This window comes from Tupaia chinensis, unplaced genomic scaffold (assembly GCF_000334495.1).
Source record: "Tupaia chinensis unplaced genomic scaffold, TupChi_1.0 Scaffold143247_2, whole genome shotgun sequence".
Taxonomy (NCBI): domain Eukaryota; kingdom Metazoa; phylum Chordata; class Mammalia; order Scandentia; family Tupaiidae; genus Tupaia; species Tupaia belangeri.
The window spans coordinates 1096259-1113108 of record NW_006203092.1 but is presented as its reverse complement, the minus strand read 5'-3'; the positions used below and the strand labels follow the sequence as shown (position 1 = coordinate 1113108).

At 37.1% G+C, this 16850-nt stretch overlaps 1 protein-coding gene across 5 annotated transcripts in view; it reads right to left on the bottom strand.

The window, feature by feature from the left end:
- NFIB (nuclear factor I B) overlaps positions 1–16850 on the bottom strand; it is a 269326-nt gene that overhangs the window by 77369 nt on the left and 175107 nt on the right. For all 5 annotated transcript variants that reach the window (XM_006163839.3, XM_006163840.3, XM_006163842.3 and 2 more), the window contains exon 4: positions 1580–1648. In XM_006163839.3, coding sequence (XP_006163901.1) covers positions 1580–1648 — 69 coding nt within the window. The remainder of the gene's footprint in view (positions 1–1579; positions 1649–16850) is intronic.

The window sequence follows — 16850 nt, the reverse complement described above, 5'->3', positions numbered from 1 at the left end:
GTATCATGGAATTTAGAAAAGTACATATTTAAGCAAATAATGTTATAAGCTTCCTAAATGTTACATCTACCCTTTCTTCAAAAGAATAGTGTGGAGAAAACACACACACACACCCCTCTTTCAAATACCCTCTTCTTTGTGAGATGCTAGAAAGTGGTAATGAATAAATCAGGCATAATTTCTTTCCAAATTAAAAATTTTAAATGTCAGAGTTCTTGACAAATCATATATTGATCTAAAAAAAAAAAAAAAAAAAGACTCACTGCCTTGGACGATGGAGTAGACCATCAGAATTCTCTTGCCCAGCAAATACTATACCCTGGAGCCACTGGGATACAAGATATCAGATTTTCATCTCCTACATGGCTCCCTAGTAAACAGACTCAACAGAAGTCTCTGACCATACACTTACCTATGCCAGAATTATGCCAGAAAGAATGTGTTACTTAAGCCTTAAATGTCTGTATATCTCATCACCTAATATGCATGCTATTTGCACTGGTCTGTTTAGAAATCTGAGCTATTTAAGAAGCTACACCACTTCAGAAGACATGGTTGTCTACTAGCATGGAGATTTCTTCACTGAACAGCACTCAAATACTGCCTATTCTTACCCTCAATAACCTCCTCTCTCTTTGTTCTGGTTGGGTCATAATTCTTGTTCATGATCTCTGAAGTTGACCCAAATAAGAAACACAGCTTAAGCAAGGATCAGAGTGCCACTACATCATTTGAACAACATCATTCTGAAGTGCAATGTTTTCTATCGAAATGTCAGGTGAAAACATACCTTTCAAAGTTACATCAATAAACAAAATCAGAGAAGGGAGCGTAGAGACAGAAATCACTTCCTTTAACATAATCAATGCAGTCCGATCTGCATCTAAGATACATTTACGCACTTACTGCTTATCGGTAATAAGTAAAAGAGTTAAGTAAGGAAAATTCCCCCTTGCTTAGGTAGCCAGGTGAGCTTACCCTAAAAAAATCTGATCCAGCCTGCCAAAATGTGGTCTCAGGTGAGGTGGCCAGTTAAAACAATTGGACATTGTTTTGGATAACAATGCTTTCTATCTATATCCAAATACAATCTGCAAAGTTAATTTCTGCATCCCTCTACACTCTGCATGTTAGTGTGTATATCCTGTACATCTCCAAGCCCCCACCGAAATGTTCGTAAAATGAAAAAGCACTTATCTACAGGAAACTTATGTGGGTTATCATAACAACACGGAGTACATTTAATTAATCACACTTCCTTCGATATAAATGACCATCTATGGTCACAGAGAGAACAGTAATGAGTACCAATAACACAGCAATAAGAACAATCCAAATGTTATTTTTGTACAACAGAAAGTTTTGATAATTTGAATGCAAATATTTTTTAAAAATAAGACAAAATGTATGCATTCGTGATCTCATCCAAGGATCCGAGATTTTAAAATTCAAATTCTCCTAATATGTGGTCACTCTGTCCTACATTTAAAGTACAAAATATGATCACTTCATACTATATTTAAGGCTCAAGATGAAATGTGTTTATTATACTTAAATAATAAGGAAATTATTTACTTACTTCTGGATACCCTCACAAGTTCTGATACATTGAAGACTCCAGATTTCACAAAACTATCCTCAAGGTATCCTAAAAAGAAACATCAAGAGGAAAACGATCAACATAAGCGGGAAGCAAAATAAATGATTAAATGCTAGAATTTGTTGAAGCACTTTTAAACCAAAGGTTAAAACAAAACTCAAGTATGCTTATAAGAATAAGTAAAAACAAAATTCTTGTGTATACAAACTCAGTTTGTTTAAACAAAAGTAAAAAGTTTAAATGCTAAATCATCGCCTAGGAAATTTTTTCCCCTAACTTTCTAAATGTACAGGGTAATTGGTGTGGTTTTATTTGCCATGGCTCATGCAGAGAGAATGAAGGTTCAGGGGCTCTCATTTGAATGTATTCAACTCACTAGCACCTGGTAGTCTAAAGTCTATCCATTAAAAAAGAAAGAAAGAAAAAGGAAAACCACAACCACAATTAGCACCTTGTTGGAAATACTTCAAAGATCTCTGGAAACCACTGTTCTTTCACAAATCCTTCCCTGATTAAAGAAAAGTGAGCTGCTGTTACCAGCACTCCCACCCTTGTTCCAGGGTCACTAACAACACAAAAGCAGAACTTGTACCTACAGCAAATTCTTTGCACCGACAATTTCCAGGCACCTTTATTACTCTGCATGATTTTAGTGCTTTCCTCACCCTTCCTACTACTCCCTTGGATACTCTTTGCTTTGAGAACCATCTACTTTTTTCTGGCAAATGGTGGTGATTCCAGGCCTCTAGGAATACATCCATGACCTTTACGAGACATCTAGGCACAGGGTCCATCCACAGTGGCCAAGGTCCACAAATCAGGAGCCTTGGTAAACTCAGGCCTAAGTCCAGAACTAGTGAAGACTTCCCCAAAGAGTAGTAATGGCCCCATCTTTGGTTTTCACTGATGACAAGGGGGTATAAAGAGTGTGAGGAGGCAAAGAAACCTTAAGAAAGAAGAACATGATTACTCTCCACTGCTCCAGGAAGAGAAGAGTCTGAAAATCCTTAGGACTGAAAAACTTAAAAAGGATATCTCTAGACTTTAGGAAATGGCAGTTCAACCAGAGCAGATTTATATAAAGCTATGGGGCTGACCATGGGATTAGGTGGGTTCAGGAATGTCAGGCAGGGGTGGTGTGACAATATGGAATGCTCAAGGAGAAGAGCCGAGATCTGAATCCCAGCCATAGACGCCAGTTATGCAATCGTGATCATTAGACCGCTTTGTGCCATTGCTTCCTCATCTAAAATTAGAGACAATAAAATCCCCTACCTCATAAGGTTGTTATGAATTCTAAGTAAGATAAAATATGAAACCCTTAGTAAACACCGCTCAAGTGTTACCCATAAATTAAGATGAGCCAGCAGAGCCAAAAATCAGCCCAACACAGAATTATGCGCACTGGATTCTAGACAGTCCTGAATTATTCGTAAATCCTTATTTAGTAAATTTACCAGAACAGAAGTCACCATCCCGCTACTTAACCATGCAAAGACAGAAAACCATTTAATTAGCTTCACTGCTATTAACTGAGGAGCCAAATGTATGTCTGAACAGTTTCATGTCCCTCATCCACCTTTTCAGACATAGAAGAAAGAGTGAGAAAGAATTGTAAGATCTTGGGGCTGGCAGGTGGCATGGTGATTAAGGTTCTGGATTCTCACATGGTCAACCACAGCGGCAGTCCCAGAACTGGTGACTTGCTTTCTCACTTATTCTCTCTCTCTCTCTCTCTATCTCTCTATCTCTCTCTCACATGCACACATGCTTTCTCTGTTTCTCTCTGGTCAAATAATAATAATGATGATGATGATGATGATAAGTAAAATTAAATAAATATTTGTCAAAAAAAAAGAATGCTGTGATCTCAGTTGGCAGTAAAACTTAAGTGTCACATTAAGTCACTACTCTAAAAAATACATACTTTTGGGGGGGGGAGAGGTTTTTCGCTATAGGGCGCGTGAGCACGCCAGCCAGACAGAGAGAGACAGAGAGACAGAAAGCGAGAAATCACCCCCCAGGGGGGATGGTCACGCCGCAATCCCTTCTCCTCCATTCTCCTCTCAGGATCTTGGGCACGCACGCACACGCGCCCGGCGTGAGTTTTAAGCTACCGGGTCCGGGACACGAACCGCAGTCGACTACGTGGGAGTCCAGCGACATAGCCATTACGCTAACTGCTGGTTCCCAAAAATACATACATTTTTAAGAGAAAAATAACAAAATGTTCCCAGCTGATATACTTCAAGGAAATCTTACTTTTTAAGCAACTCTTTTTCACCAGATTGAGTTCACTGCAGTAATTATTGAGAGACTTGTACATAATCAGCTCTGTATAAGGTACTAAAAGTCATGAATACAAAAATCATGATGTGGACTCTCTTTGTCTGGTTAGGGAAAAAAATGTTTTAATGACCTGGACCACTATAAATTAGCATTGTCTACAAAGATTTTTGTTGCTTTTGTTGTTGTTAAGTATAGTTCATTATATTTTATTTTATATGTGGTAAACTTAACAAAGTAAATCTAGTAAGTATTAAAACCTTATTGATCTTGACTACCACTCTCATACTTAACTGTCAGACAAGCTTACTTGTCATCACCCAGTGTCCTCTATGAAATGCCTGCCTCCTGACTTTCCCACACATCTGCTTCTGGTCCTTTCTATATACCCTTCAATGTTTAGCTCAACGCCCATCCACTCCAGAAACTGCTCCTCCACCCTCTTCTCACACCCCAGAATCAGCCAAACACACTCTCTTCCCTCTGTGTTCACACAGCACCCAGTTAGTACTCATTTTACAGTTTGCACATTCAGATTCTTCAAGATACCTGTTTTCAAGTTTTGTATTCCTTCATGGATTATCAGTCCCTTTATTTAGGAAAGTGGGTTTTGTTTCTCTCTATAGTCCCCTTAAGAGTGAACTCATTGTTTATCTAGAAAGAAACTACTAAGTAAACAGTTTCAGAACAAAATTTTAAAATTCAACTTTTTGTTTGTTTGTTTTTATTGCCAGAGGGCACATGCTTTTATCAGAAAAGGAAAGGGAGTGAAAGCAAGAGCATACTCCACAATGAAGCATGGTCATATTGCAATCCTGTCTTCCATTTCTCCATCCTGTCAGGATTTGGGGCACACCTGCATACATACCCAGTGTTTTTCAAGCCACCACATGTGGGATTCAAATCACAGATGTTTTTCAAGCCACCAGGTGTGGGATTCAAATCACAGTTGGTCATGTGTGATCCACCTTCCTTAACCACTAGATCATGAGACCAACCCCAAATTCAACTATTTTAACACAAGATCACAAATTAACACCTTAGTAATTTTGTAACAATGAACACATAGATAACTTAAGATTGATGGATAGTTATTTTGACTCTTGTCATTCCCTGGAACTCCTTAGCTGAGGAATTTACCTAGATTTTTGAGTAGAATAAAAAAAAATGATTAAGGGCTGATTATATTCCTGATTGTTACATATTAACTTGCAACTTTAGGCATTTAGTATAAATGCCTGAAAAACTAGAAGTGTTTAAATAATAGGAGCTTGGGGCCAGCAAGTGGTGTGGTGGCTAAGGGAGCTGGACTCCCACATGACCTACCATGGTTCAAGTCCCAGACCTGGCAGCTTGTTTTCTCTCTCTCTCCCTCTCTCTCTCTCTCTCTCGGTCTCACTCTGTCCCTTTCTGGTCAAAATAAAATAAATAAAGTTATATAAAATAATTTTAAAAAAATAATAATAGGAGCTTGGGGCCAGCAAGTGGTGTGGTGGCTAAGGGAGCTGGACTCCCACATGACCTACCATGGTTCAAGTCCCAGACCTGGCAGCTTGTTTTCTCTCTCTCTCCCTCTCTCTCTCTCTCTCTCGGTCTCACTCTGTCCCTTTCTGGTCAAAATAAAATAAATAAAGTTATATAAAATAATTTTTAAAAAATAATAAATAAATAAATAGGAGCTGAAAAATACTTGTAAAATAAATAGATGAGTAAGTGACTGAATACATGAATATTTTAATATATTTATACAGATTGCATTGCATGCAATTCTTAGCAACATTTCAACATGTAGATGTGATCTGAACTTTATTTCTTATAGTTCCATAAGTAATTGAAAGCCCATTTGCCTCTAAGTGATAGACATTAGCACAGAGGGATATGCTATGGGTTAAATATTTCCCCAAATTCAAATGTTGGGATTTGTTTGTGACAAGATCAAGAAGATGAAAACTTAATTTGACTATAATGTTGAAAGGTGGAGATTTGGGGAGGAGACTAGGATTAAGATCAATAAGGCAGGGTCCCCATGACTAACTCCTGATGGGTTTAAAAGGAGAGCGAGCGAGACAGAACAGAGACACGCAGGCACGGATGCATGTGCCCCTGTTCTCTACCATGTTGTGATGCAGTCAAAAGACCCTCACTGAATGTGGCCCTGGACCTTAGATGTCACACTATGAGTTACATAGACCTATATCCTCATAGGCTACCCAGACACAGCAATTTTCTGTTATTAGCAATAAAACAGAGTAGGATGGGGTGTGTAGGCCTCCTAGGAGCCAAACCTGAGGGAGGGATGAGCTGCATCAAGGCTAATTGCACCAGTGGGAAGACAGGAGGTCCAACAGAGACAAAACACAATGACTATCTCATAGAAGAGGCCAGGCAGTTCACAATGTAGCTGTGGACTCGCTCCATTCTCCATTTCCAATTCTCCAAGTTCTAAGAATTGAAATCTACAAAGCAAACTGAAAATTATTATACTAAAATTATAAAAAGTGTTGGAATACTTAAGAACTGCTTTGGAACCTACTGGACAAAATGCAATAACATAGGCCCTACTGTGCTCTACTCCTGCATAGTGCATAGTGAGACCTCAGGGGAGGAAGGTTCCTGTGGACAAGCACCTACTGAACAAGGAGCCCCTGCGAGCAGGGAGGAGTGGTGGTCAAGCAAGGGGGTAGGCTGAGAAGCACCTGAAGCAGATGCTGCATCTTCATGCATTTTTGCACACTGCACAGCCTTTGCAATGGACAAGCGTTAGCCAAGACAAGGCAGAGTAAGAAAAACAGAATGGACGGCAAAGTACTTGGATAGCTAATAGTCCTTGCTCAATAGCCTATAGGAGACAATATCTGTGGACCCGGGCAAAATAACTGGGGAGGATCTTACAGTGGATCAGGAACTCTGCAGCAATATAGGTAGTGATACTCAGCAAAACAACAGGTTACTGCTGTGAATATAACCCTGTCTGTAACCTCCAGGCTCCTGGGGCCTTTCAGAAACAGGGTTTTTGTGTATTACCCAGACCACTGTAAATCTAAATAGCTGCTACAAACGCCAAAGATCTTACAGCAATTTGGAGACATTAATATAGTAAATTCCCTTCATCTACCAAAGAAAATATGAGCATCTCTGAGGCAGAGCAGCTGCTTAATGGTTACAGAGCAATATTGTACAACAGCTTAAGCCAGGAAGAAAAGAACAACTTTGCATTTATGTGATACTGTATTTACACTACATGTATGCTTTTTTTAAAAAAAAATAAAATTGAATAGGAAATAAAGACTTCCCCAAACTGAGAAGTCTGAAAGGCAATATCAAATTATATTATTTTACTTCTTTTTTATTTTTTTCTAACAAAAGCAACAGTAAATCAGTACTCAGAAGTTAATATCGTGTTTAACCTCCTTTACAAACAATAACAGAGGGACACAATGGCATATCTAACTGTTAATATCTCAAATTATAATCAGCACCATTTGAATGTTAAACAACATTTACATAGAAAATCCAAAGGAAGACTGATAACGCTCATTTTTATAGTCTACTGTGTTCTATTCTTGAAATAATTTTTTTAAGAAAGCCATGGAAAGCAGTTATTAAATTCATGAAAGCTGTCTTCAAATATCTGAAGGACTGTTAATGTAGATGGTGGATTAGATTCATTCTGCATAGTTCCAGGAGCTGTTTTTTGGCTCAGTAAACAAATTTGTCATCCATTGAGAAAAGTCCTAAAAAGGAATGTGAAACTTGGCAAAGGTAATAATAACCAACATGTGCCCAGATCCTGTGCTAACAACGTCACAAGCACACATTCGCTTGATGTTCGTAATTATCCTTCGAGATATGCTGTATTATTGTGGCCTATTACTGATGAGGAAATTTCTGTTGCCAGAGATACGGAGTTTCCTATCAGCTATAAACCACCACCACCGCCCTCCTAGGATGTATGAGTCCTCGCTTTGGATAAGAAACCAGAAAAAAGCGCTGCTGAAGACCAGGGAAACTGTTTGATTTCACTATCTTACATGGCTATTTTTCTGTTAGTTTTTTGGCACTGTGTATTTGGAAGAACAGGTAGACACAGACTTCTCACAGGTATTTTTTCAGGCCTATGATTTCGATTGTCCACTTTCTTCAACAGAATCTAAAAGATGGCTTAATTACTTTTGTTTATGGACATAAAGGAAAGAAGATAAGATTATTCCACACGCGCTCTTGGCCGATCTTTTTTTTTTTTTTTTTTGAGAGGTTTTTGCCATAGGGCACATGCGCTCGCCAGCCAGACAGAGAGAGACAGAGACAGAAAGCGAGAAATCACCCCCCAGGGGGGATGGTCACGCCGCAATCCCTTCTCCTCCATTCTCCTCTCAGGATCTTGGGCACGCACGCACACGTGCCCAGCGTGAGTTTTAAGCCACCGGGTCCGGGACACGAACCGCGGTCGACTACGTGGGAGTCCAGCGATATAGCCATTACGCTAACTGCTGGTTCCCTTGGCCAATCTTCATGTAACTTTGGATACCATAAACTAACCCAAGGGCAATCCTTGGCAGTGGTGTTGAGACAGCTCTATCTTCAGTTTTTCAACTGGTCTAAACTGTCCAGAGTTAAGGCTGAAAACTGTGATTGTAAAACAGAAAATATTAATCACTGCAAAGATAAAGGTTCTCTGTACAGAGATTGAATCTCAACGTTCTAGTATTAATTTATAACTAAGTTTATCCTTCACTATGAAATGAAATTTCTGATGGTGACTTAAGTGACTTGGGAGGCCATTAGAAACTGCCCAACTTCCGGGACCAGCAGTTAGCGTAATGGTTATGTTGCTAGATTCCCATGTAGTCGACTGTGGTTCGAGTCCTGTGACCCGGCAGCTTAAACTCACGCCGGGCATGTGTGCATGTGTGCCCAAGGTCCCGAGAGGAGAATGGAGAAGGGATTGCAGCATGGCCATCACCCCTGGGAGGAGGGGGTGATTTCTTACTTTCTGTCTCTCTGTCTCTCTCTGTGTCTTTCTGGCCAGCACACACGCTCTATAGCAAAAGCCTCTCCAGAAAAAAAAAAGGAATTGCCCAACTTTAACACACACTGACAGTGCTATATTAACACATTAATATTTATGGGTTTTTTTTTTATATTTTTCAGTATTTCCTTCCAGTTCTTTAAAGCTTTTCCTACATATCCTATATATCATATATGTATATCTTTATAAAATTAAAGTCAAATTCAAATAAATTTATGTCCAGCAGTTTTTCCCTATTAACATTGAATCTTTCTCTTTAGACCAAGCAGTTTTTCAAAACATGACTTTGAAGACTGCACACAGCATGGCTGTTCCATACCTTATTTGCCCATTTACTAGCCCATTCTCCTGTTGTTTGGCAGGTTGATTTTCCATATTTTTTAAACATTATAAACAGTTCTCCCATTAACCTCCTAATACACAAAATTTTGTCAGCAATTCTCATGATTTCCTCAGGCTGGAGTTCCCAGAAGTAGAATCCATGGGTCAAAGGACATAAACCCTCTCAAAGCTCTTGGAAAAAAAAAAATACTGCCAAGCTGCTTTCCATAAGAATTTTTCTCAACTTCCACTCTCTGGGGCATCCCATGAGTCTGCCTCTCTCACCTCCCTGCTGCCAGAAGGACATGTGAGCAGGGTTTGCTTTTACCTGTGGCAAGTTGATAGGAGCAAGGTGTGATTACATTAATGTTATTATTGTCATTAATTTACTATTAAAAACTGGATCCATTCTGTCTATGTCAGATACATAGATATTATTTCTTTGGACAGAACATTCAAAAATAGAACGTTTGAAAAAACAGAACATTTAAAAAAATCCACAAACAATAGAAACCAACATATGCAAAATGTAAAAGTATGCTTAATTGACAAAAAAAAATGAGAAGCTATTTATTGATAAGTTATAGAGTAATATCTTTGGCTTGACTGACATGCATAGTATTTCTGCTGGAAAAAGAAATGTTGTATACTGTAAAGATGTGATTAAATGTAAATTAATAAATTACTTTAAAAAGTAAAAACTATTTTAAAAAAATTTTTTTAAAAAAGCAAAAAATGATAAGTGCTGAGGGGAGGAAGGTGTTGAAAAGCAACTGCTGGTAGAAATGCAAATTGGTCCAGCCCCTTTGAAGAACAATATGGAGATTCCTCAAAGATCTACAAATAGAACTATCATACGACCCAGCAATCCCACTCCTTGCTCTCTACCGAAATGACAGAAGCATCCTTAGTCAGAAATGTGCTTGCACATCGATGTTTATTGCAGCAGTATTAACAATTGCTAAGACATTGAGCCAACCCAAATGCCCACCAACAGATGAATGAATTGAAAAAGTGTTGCACATATACTCTATGGAATACCACTCAGCCATAAAAAAACAAGACCCTGGCTTTTGACAGAAAGTGGATGAATATGGAAGATTTACTGCTGAGTGAAGCAAACCAGGTTATGAAGGAGAGACACTGTATGTCTCCACTTAATATAAACCCCCTGTCTGCACTCTGTATCTGAAACTGAATGACTAGAGAAAATAAAAACATAGAAAATAGTTGTAAACACAAGATACAGTGTGGGAAGAGGGCAGGTGAAGGAGGAGAGTCTGAGAAAGGACATTAAGGAAAAAAATACAGAGAGGCAAGGTATTTATGGAACAAAGAAATGGGTTATTATCTGTTGAAGATAGTGTGTATAATATTCTCCACTGGACTGGTGAGAAATGTATACATGTTGGAATATTCACTTTGCAAGCTAAGTGACATAAATGTATAAAAGAAATTAAAATTTAAAAAAAAGAAAGCAGGAGGGGAAAAACAACATATGTAACATAAGAGTTGAGCTAGGAGGAATACTGTGTTCTAATATTGCTGAGACTGTGCCTAGAGTTTCGCAGTTAATGGGAAAGTCGGCTATTAACATATTACTAATTTTTTTTTTCTTTTTCTTTTCTTTTTTTTTTTTTGAAGAGGTTTTCACTATAGGGCGCGTGCGCTCACCAGACAGACAGAGAGAGACATAGAGACAGAAAGCGAGAAATCACCCCCCAGGAGGGATGGTCACGCCACAATCCCTTCTCCTCCATTCTCCTCTCAGGATCTTGGGCACGCACACACACACGCCCAGTGTGAGTTATAAGCCACCGGATCTGGGACACGAACCGTGGTCGACTATGTGGGAGTCCAGTGACATAGCCATTATGCTAGCTGCTGGTTCCCACTAATTCTTTTTCTTATCATTTGAGGAAATATTCACTTATTCCTGGCTTTCTCAGAGTTTTAAAAGATTGTGGATGAGAATGATTACGAATATTATCAAATACGTTTTTTGGCGTTAGTAGAAATTGTCCTTTTTTTCTTTCTCACAGAATGCATTACTGCTATAGACTATTGGATTCTTGAATTAAATGAGCTTTCCTTGTCCATAGAACATAGTTCTTTTAATTTACTGTTGAACTTGTTTGCTTATAGTGTCTTCCAAATTTTCTACACATAGTTGAAAACCTTTTGTGCGAGTTTTGGCATTTTGTCAAGTTTTCATAGCAGGGTCATATGCGTACTTCATAAAATGGTTTGGATGATAGTGCATTATTGTTATGCTCTGGAACAGAACAAAATGTGGTTTCATGACAAGTTCTTGAAAGTTTGGAAAAACCCACTGGTAAAATCATCTTCCTCAAATCTCTCTCAAAGAAGACTCTTAGAAAACTTTTGAGTCTTTTACAGATATTCCTCTACTATTATTTTCTACTGTTGAGAAAAAGTTATATGTTTAAAATTGTATATGAGACAGCTGTATTTTCAGGGATCTGAACAGCCCATGGTTCAGGCTGGATATTGTGAATATGAAATTGCAAATATAAAGATTCCCTGAACAGAGACTGAATTTCAACCTAGAGCCAGAGTTAACATTTTTTTTAAATATTTTATTTAACTTTATTTATTTTTAATTTTGACCAGAGAGGGACAGATGAGAAAGACAGCGAGAAAGAGAGAGGGAAAGTGAGAAAGTAAGCTGCCAGGTCCAGGACTTGAACCACTGTCAGCCATGTGGGAGTCCAAAACCCTTAACTATCATGCCACCTGCCAGCCCCAACATTCTCATTTTAATTTAGAATTAAGTTAATTCTCCAATATGAAATGTAAATTACTGATGATAATTTAGTGACCTGGGAAAAGGTAAAAAATTAAAAATATAATTTTATATATTCTCTAAGAAGATATCATTGAGTGGGCTAGGTTTACTTTTAAGGTATAATTAAACTATGTGCATAGTGTTTTATCTCTCCTGTGGATGCAGGAAGTATGCCTTCCTCCAAATGCACTGGAGTATGTTGGTTAAACAGGCAGCCCTGGAGAAGACTGGCAAGGTTTGGCTCTGCCTCTTGCTATGTAAACCCAGGGCAAGTTGCTGAACTTCTCTACACTTTATAGTCCTCTTCTCTCAAATGCAACTAATAATCAGAGCACCACTTAGTTGGTATAAAAACAGCATACTGGTTTCAAATAATAGTAAAGAGACAGACATTTCATTTTAAGAGCAGGGGGGAAAAAGTTGAACTTCCAAATTAATGAAGAGGAAAAAAAAAAAACCACAAGGAATAGGAATATAATCAAGAGAGAAAAAATAAGGAAATAGAATGTAAGAATATACAATAAATACAAAGTAAATTAGAAGGAATAAAATAACCAGTCATTACGATAAATGTAAGGGGACAGGATTTTCCCATACAGTATCATATTGACTGAGGGAAATTAAATTTAGTTATTTTCAAAGAACAAAAGACAAAATGATAACAAGAAGAAAATAAATGTGTGGGCAAAAGGAAACTAGATAAATTCAAAACACAGGAAAGCAGAAATGGAGAAATTCATGACAAAATCTACTAAAATATAAGAAACTTCAATAAAAATGCAATCAGTGAAAGTTTTAATATCTCTTTTAGAATTGAGCATGACTATTAGACAAAGATTAATTTTATGTCATTCAAATAAAAACTATACTTTATTGATATGTCCATGGAACTTTTAAAACAATTAATCATGTCTTTGACCAAAGATATGTTAACAAATTCTGAGAAGTAAAGACGTCTCAAGCCATACTGTCTCATCTCTGGTAAATAAAATTTAAAGTAAATAATAAAAAGTGAACAAATTTTCTGAACTATCAACAAAGTAAGAAAATAAACAATGAACCAAAGAAAAAATTCAAAAGGGAAACCATAAATTATTGAGAAAGTAATGAAAAGAAGACAAGGGAAAAATATATATTATTCACTATAAGAGAAAGAACAGCAAAATGACCAAAGAAAAGGTTTTTGGTTTTGTTTTTGTTTTTGTTTTTTGAGAGTTTTTTACTATAGGGCATGTGCACTTGCCAGAAGACAGAGAGAGAGAGAGAGACAGAGAAACAGAAAGCAAGAAATCACCTCCTACAGGGGATGGCCACACTGCAATCCCTTCTCCTCCATCCTCCTCTTGAGATCTTGGGCATGCATGCACACATGCCCGGCTTGAGTTTATGCCTCCAGATCTGGGATTCGAACTGCAGTCAACTACATGGGAGTCCAGTGACACAGCCATTACGCCAACTGCTGGTCCCACAAAGAAAAATTTTAAATGATGAAATTAAAGGGGACCAAACAGTGACACTGTTAAAATGCACCACTCTGCAAGGCTGACGCATATGGAAATACTCCAGATTCACATCTAGAGTCTGTGCCCATAATCTGGGGTTGGCTCAAACTGAAGGCAAATTGCAGTGCCAGGACCTGTTGGGTTTTCTTTCTCTCTCTCTTTCTATTTCCCTTGATCATGGAAGAAATAAATAAAATAAACTTTAAAAATATGTAACTAAAGATAAAAGCTAAAATTAACAGCTATAAAAGAGATAATTATTTAAAACAATAAACAAAAGATGATTTTCTGAAAAGACCAGCAAAATTAAAAACCATTTGTAATCTTAGAGAAAGCAAAAATATACAAGAATAGAAAGGAGACATAACCATAGAAACCAAAGAATTAGAAAAGAATAACACATACAACTTATTGACCACAACTTTGAAAACTTGAATAAAATTAATTACTTAGTAAAATAAAAGTAACCCAAATTGAACAAAGAAGTGAAAAATCTGAATAGATCAATTACTCTGCACTGGTTCCCCAAGTTTGCTGAACATTGGAACCACCTGGGGTTCTTAAAAACAAGTAATGCTTAGTTTTCAGTCCCATCTATTCTCATTTAATTGATGTGAGGTGAGACTTGGACACCGGAACTTTTTACAAGTCCCCCCAAGTGACTCAAGGTATAGCAAAGTTTGGAACCACAATGCTAATATATTCAAAATGTGATCTCAGAAGCAACAATATAAGCATAAGCTGGAGCTTATTAGAAATTAGATATTCTGAACCCAGATTCTCAAAATTAGAATCTGAAGCTTAGCAAGACATATGTGCAGGGTGGGGGTCCTTCAAAAAGTTCATGGAAAATGCTTATTATAAAAATATTATATATGGATATATATTTTTGTACCAAAACAAACTTGTATTTTAATTTAATTTTTTCATGAAATTTTTGAATTTCTCTCATACTTTAAAATTTGATGACCCTGGGTGAGCTGATGGCATGGCAGTTAAAGCAGCTGGATCCCACATGGATGGCTGTGCAGTTTCAGTCCCCAACCTGGTGACCTGGAAAACATGCCTGACATCTGTGTGTGCATGCCAAATATCCCAAAAGGGAGAAAAATATAGGAAAGGGGATTGCAGCTTGACCATCCCCCATAGGAAGTGCTTCCTCACTCTCCCCTCCTCCTACCACACACACACACACACACACAAGTACATAAACCCTACGGCAAATGAAGAAAAAAATGAAGAAACAGAAAAAGAAAACACCGGAACAGAATAGAAAAGTAGTTAAAAAAAAACTATCTTTGAAAATATTACCAAGTCCAGATGGGTACACAGCTGGATTTAATTTATCTTTTATCAAGCCTTCAAATTCCAATGCAATTTTTAAAAATTTATGATAGAAAGCACATGCACACCCATGAGAAAGAGAGAGGGAAAGGCACCCATCTATAATAAAAAACCCTTGTCCTAACCCTCCAGTTGGTCAGGATGTTGGGCACATGTACACTGTGGAATGTTTCAGGTAGACAGACCCAGGGATCCAAACCCACAGATGGCCATGTGACTTCCAACAGTGCAGAAACAGACTGGTAACACTAAGGCTGGGCCTTATACTCTCCCAGGCCCTAGAAAATAATGGCAAGCCTCCATATGAGAAAAGCTCTCTTATGAGCCTTTATGAAGTCAGAAAATTTAAAGACCTAAATTGTAACTTCTCTCATTAAAACAAGGCAACCAACCAACCAAAGATCAAGTACACATATATGTGCAACTTTGAGAATCCTAAGTAAAATATCATCGAACTTAATACAGCAATGATCTCAGAAGGGCAATATACTATTATCATTAGAGTTTATCCAAGAATGAGTGCAGTTCACTATCAAAAAATCTAATGGTAGGATAGAGAAAAGAGTCATGTGACCATATCCAGACACTGAATATGTACTTTACATTGAGAATCCAGCATACTTTATAAATCTAAGCAAAAATAGAAATCAAAGCAAATAAAAAACTCTCGTTGGCAAAATACAACAACAAATTATTCTGAAAGGTGAATACTAATATGCTATTTCTAACTTTCTAGCCTCACTAGCTTCTTCTTCTGTTCTGTCTTTAGAAATGAAATCCAGAAATACGACAAATACATACGATTATTTCACTTATATAAGATATTTAGAGTAGTCAGAATCTTAGAAACAAAGTAGAGTTGCAGTTGCTAGGGACTTAGGGGTAGGCAGTTGTTGTTTAATACATATAGAATTTCAGTTTTGCAATTTGAGAAAGTTCTAGAGATTGGTGCACAACAATATGAATATACTTAAAACTGCCTAGCAGTGCACTTCAAAATGATTAAGACAGTAAATTTTATGTTATGTGTATATTATGACAATTTACAAAATGTAATCTAAAATTTGGGACCCAGATTATTGCTACTATAATCTTTGTTTATATATATTCAAGAACCACCCTTTACATTCGCATTTATGTTTGAATCCTTTAGTAATTGTGTAGGTATAATTCTCAGCTTAATAACTGTTCTTCTCATGATCAGTTCATATCTATAGCTATATTTACATATTTATAGTTATATTGGGTTGTCAGAAAAGTCATAACATATTTTTCTGCTTTTCTAAGCAAAAATGTATTATGACATTACTGATGACTCAAAATCTTCCTGTTTCTAATTATTTTTTACAATTATTTATTTATTTAATTTTATTGTTACTATTATTTTTTTATTTGACCAGAAAGACAGAGAGAGAGGGAAAGGGAAAGTGAGAAAGCAAGCTGCCAGACCCAGGACTTGAACTGCTTTTGGCCATGTGGTAGTCCAGCACCTTAACCACCATACCACCATCTAGCCACTCCTTAAGTTGTTTTTAAATTTTGATTAATTTTTCTATCAATTGGAATAGGATTTTAAGTAAAATTTTTACAAAGAAAATTAGGAACTCTATTTTTTAAGAGCATGAATAATAAGGAACATATTTCTATTACCTTTTCTTGAACAGAAAAACATTTTTCCAGCCATAATGTTACATATTCCCTCATTGTCTTGTGACATTTAATGTTGATGAAAAGAAATATACATGCAGCTTGTGTTTCACCTAGGATGACTACAAAATTTTCCACTTTAGCCGTGAAATACAAAAATTTCAACAGGCTATATTTAGATACGGGTCTCTCTTCATTACTAGCAGCTGCATATAGCAAACCTTTTTGATCTACATATTTACAGCCTTTTTAGCTAATAACGTTTTTATTATTTTCTTTGATTCTAGTTCTCTCCTAAATGTTCTGATTTCC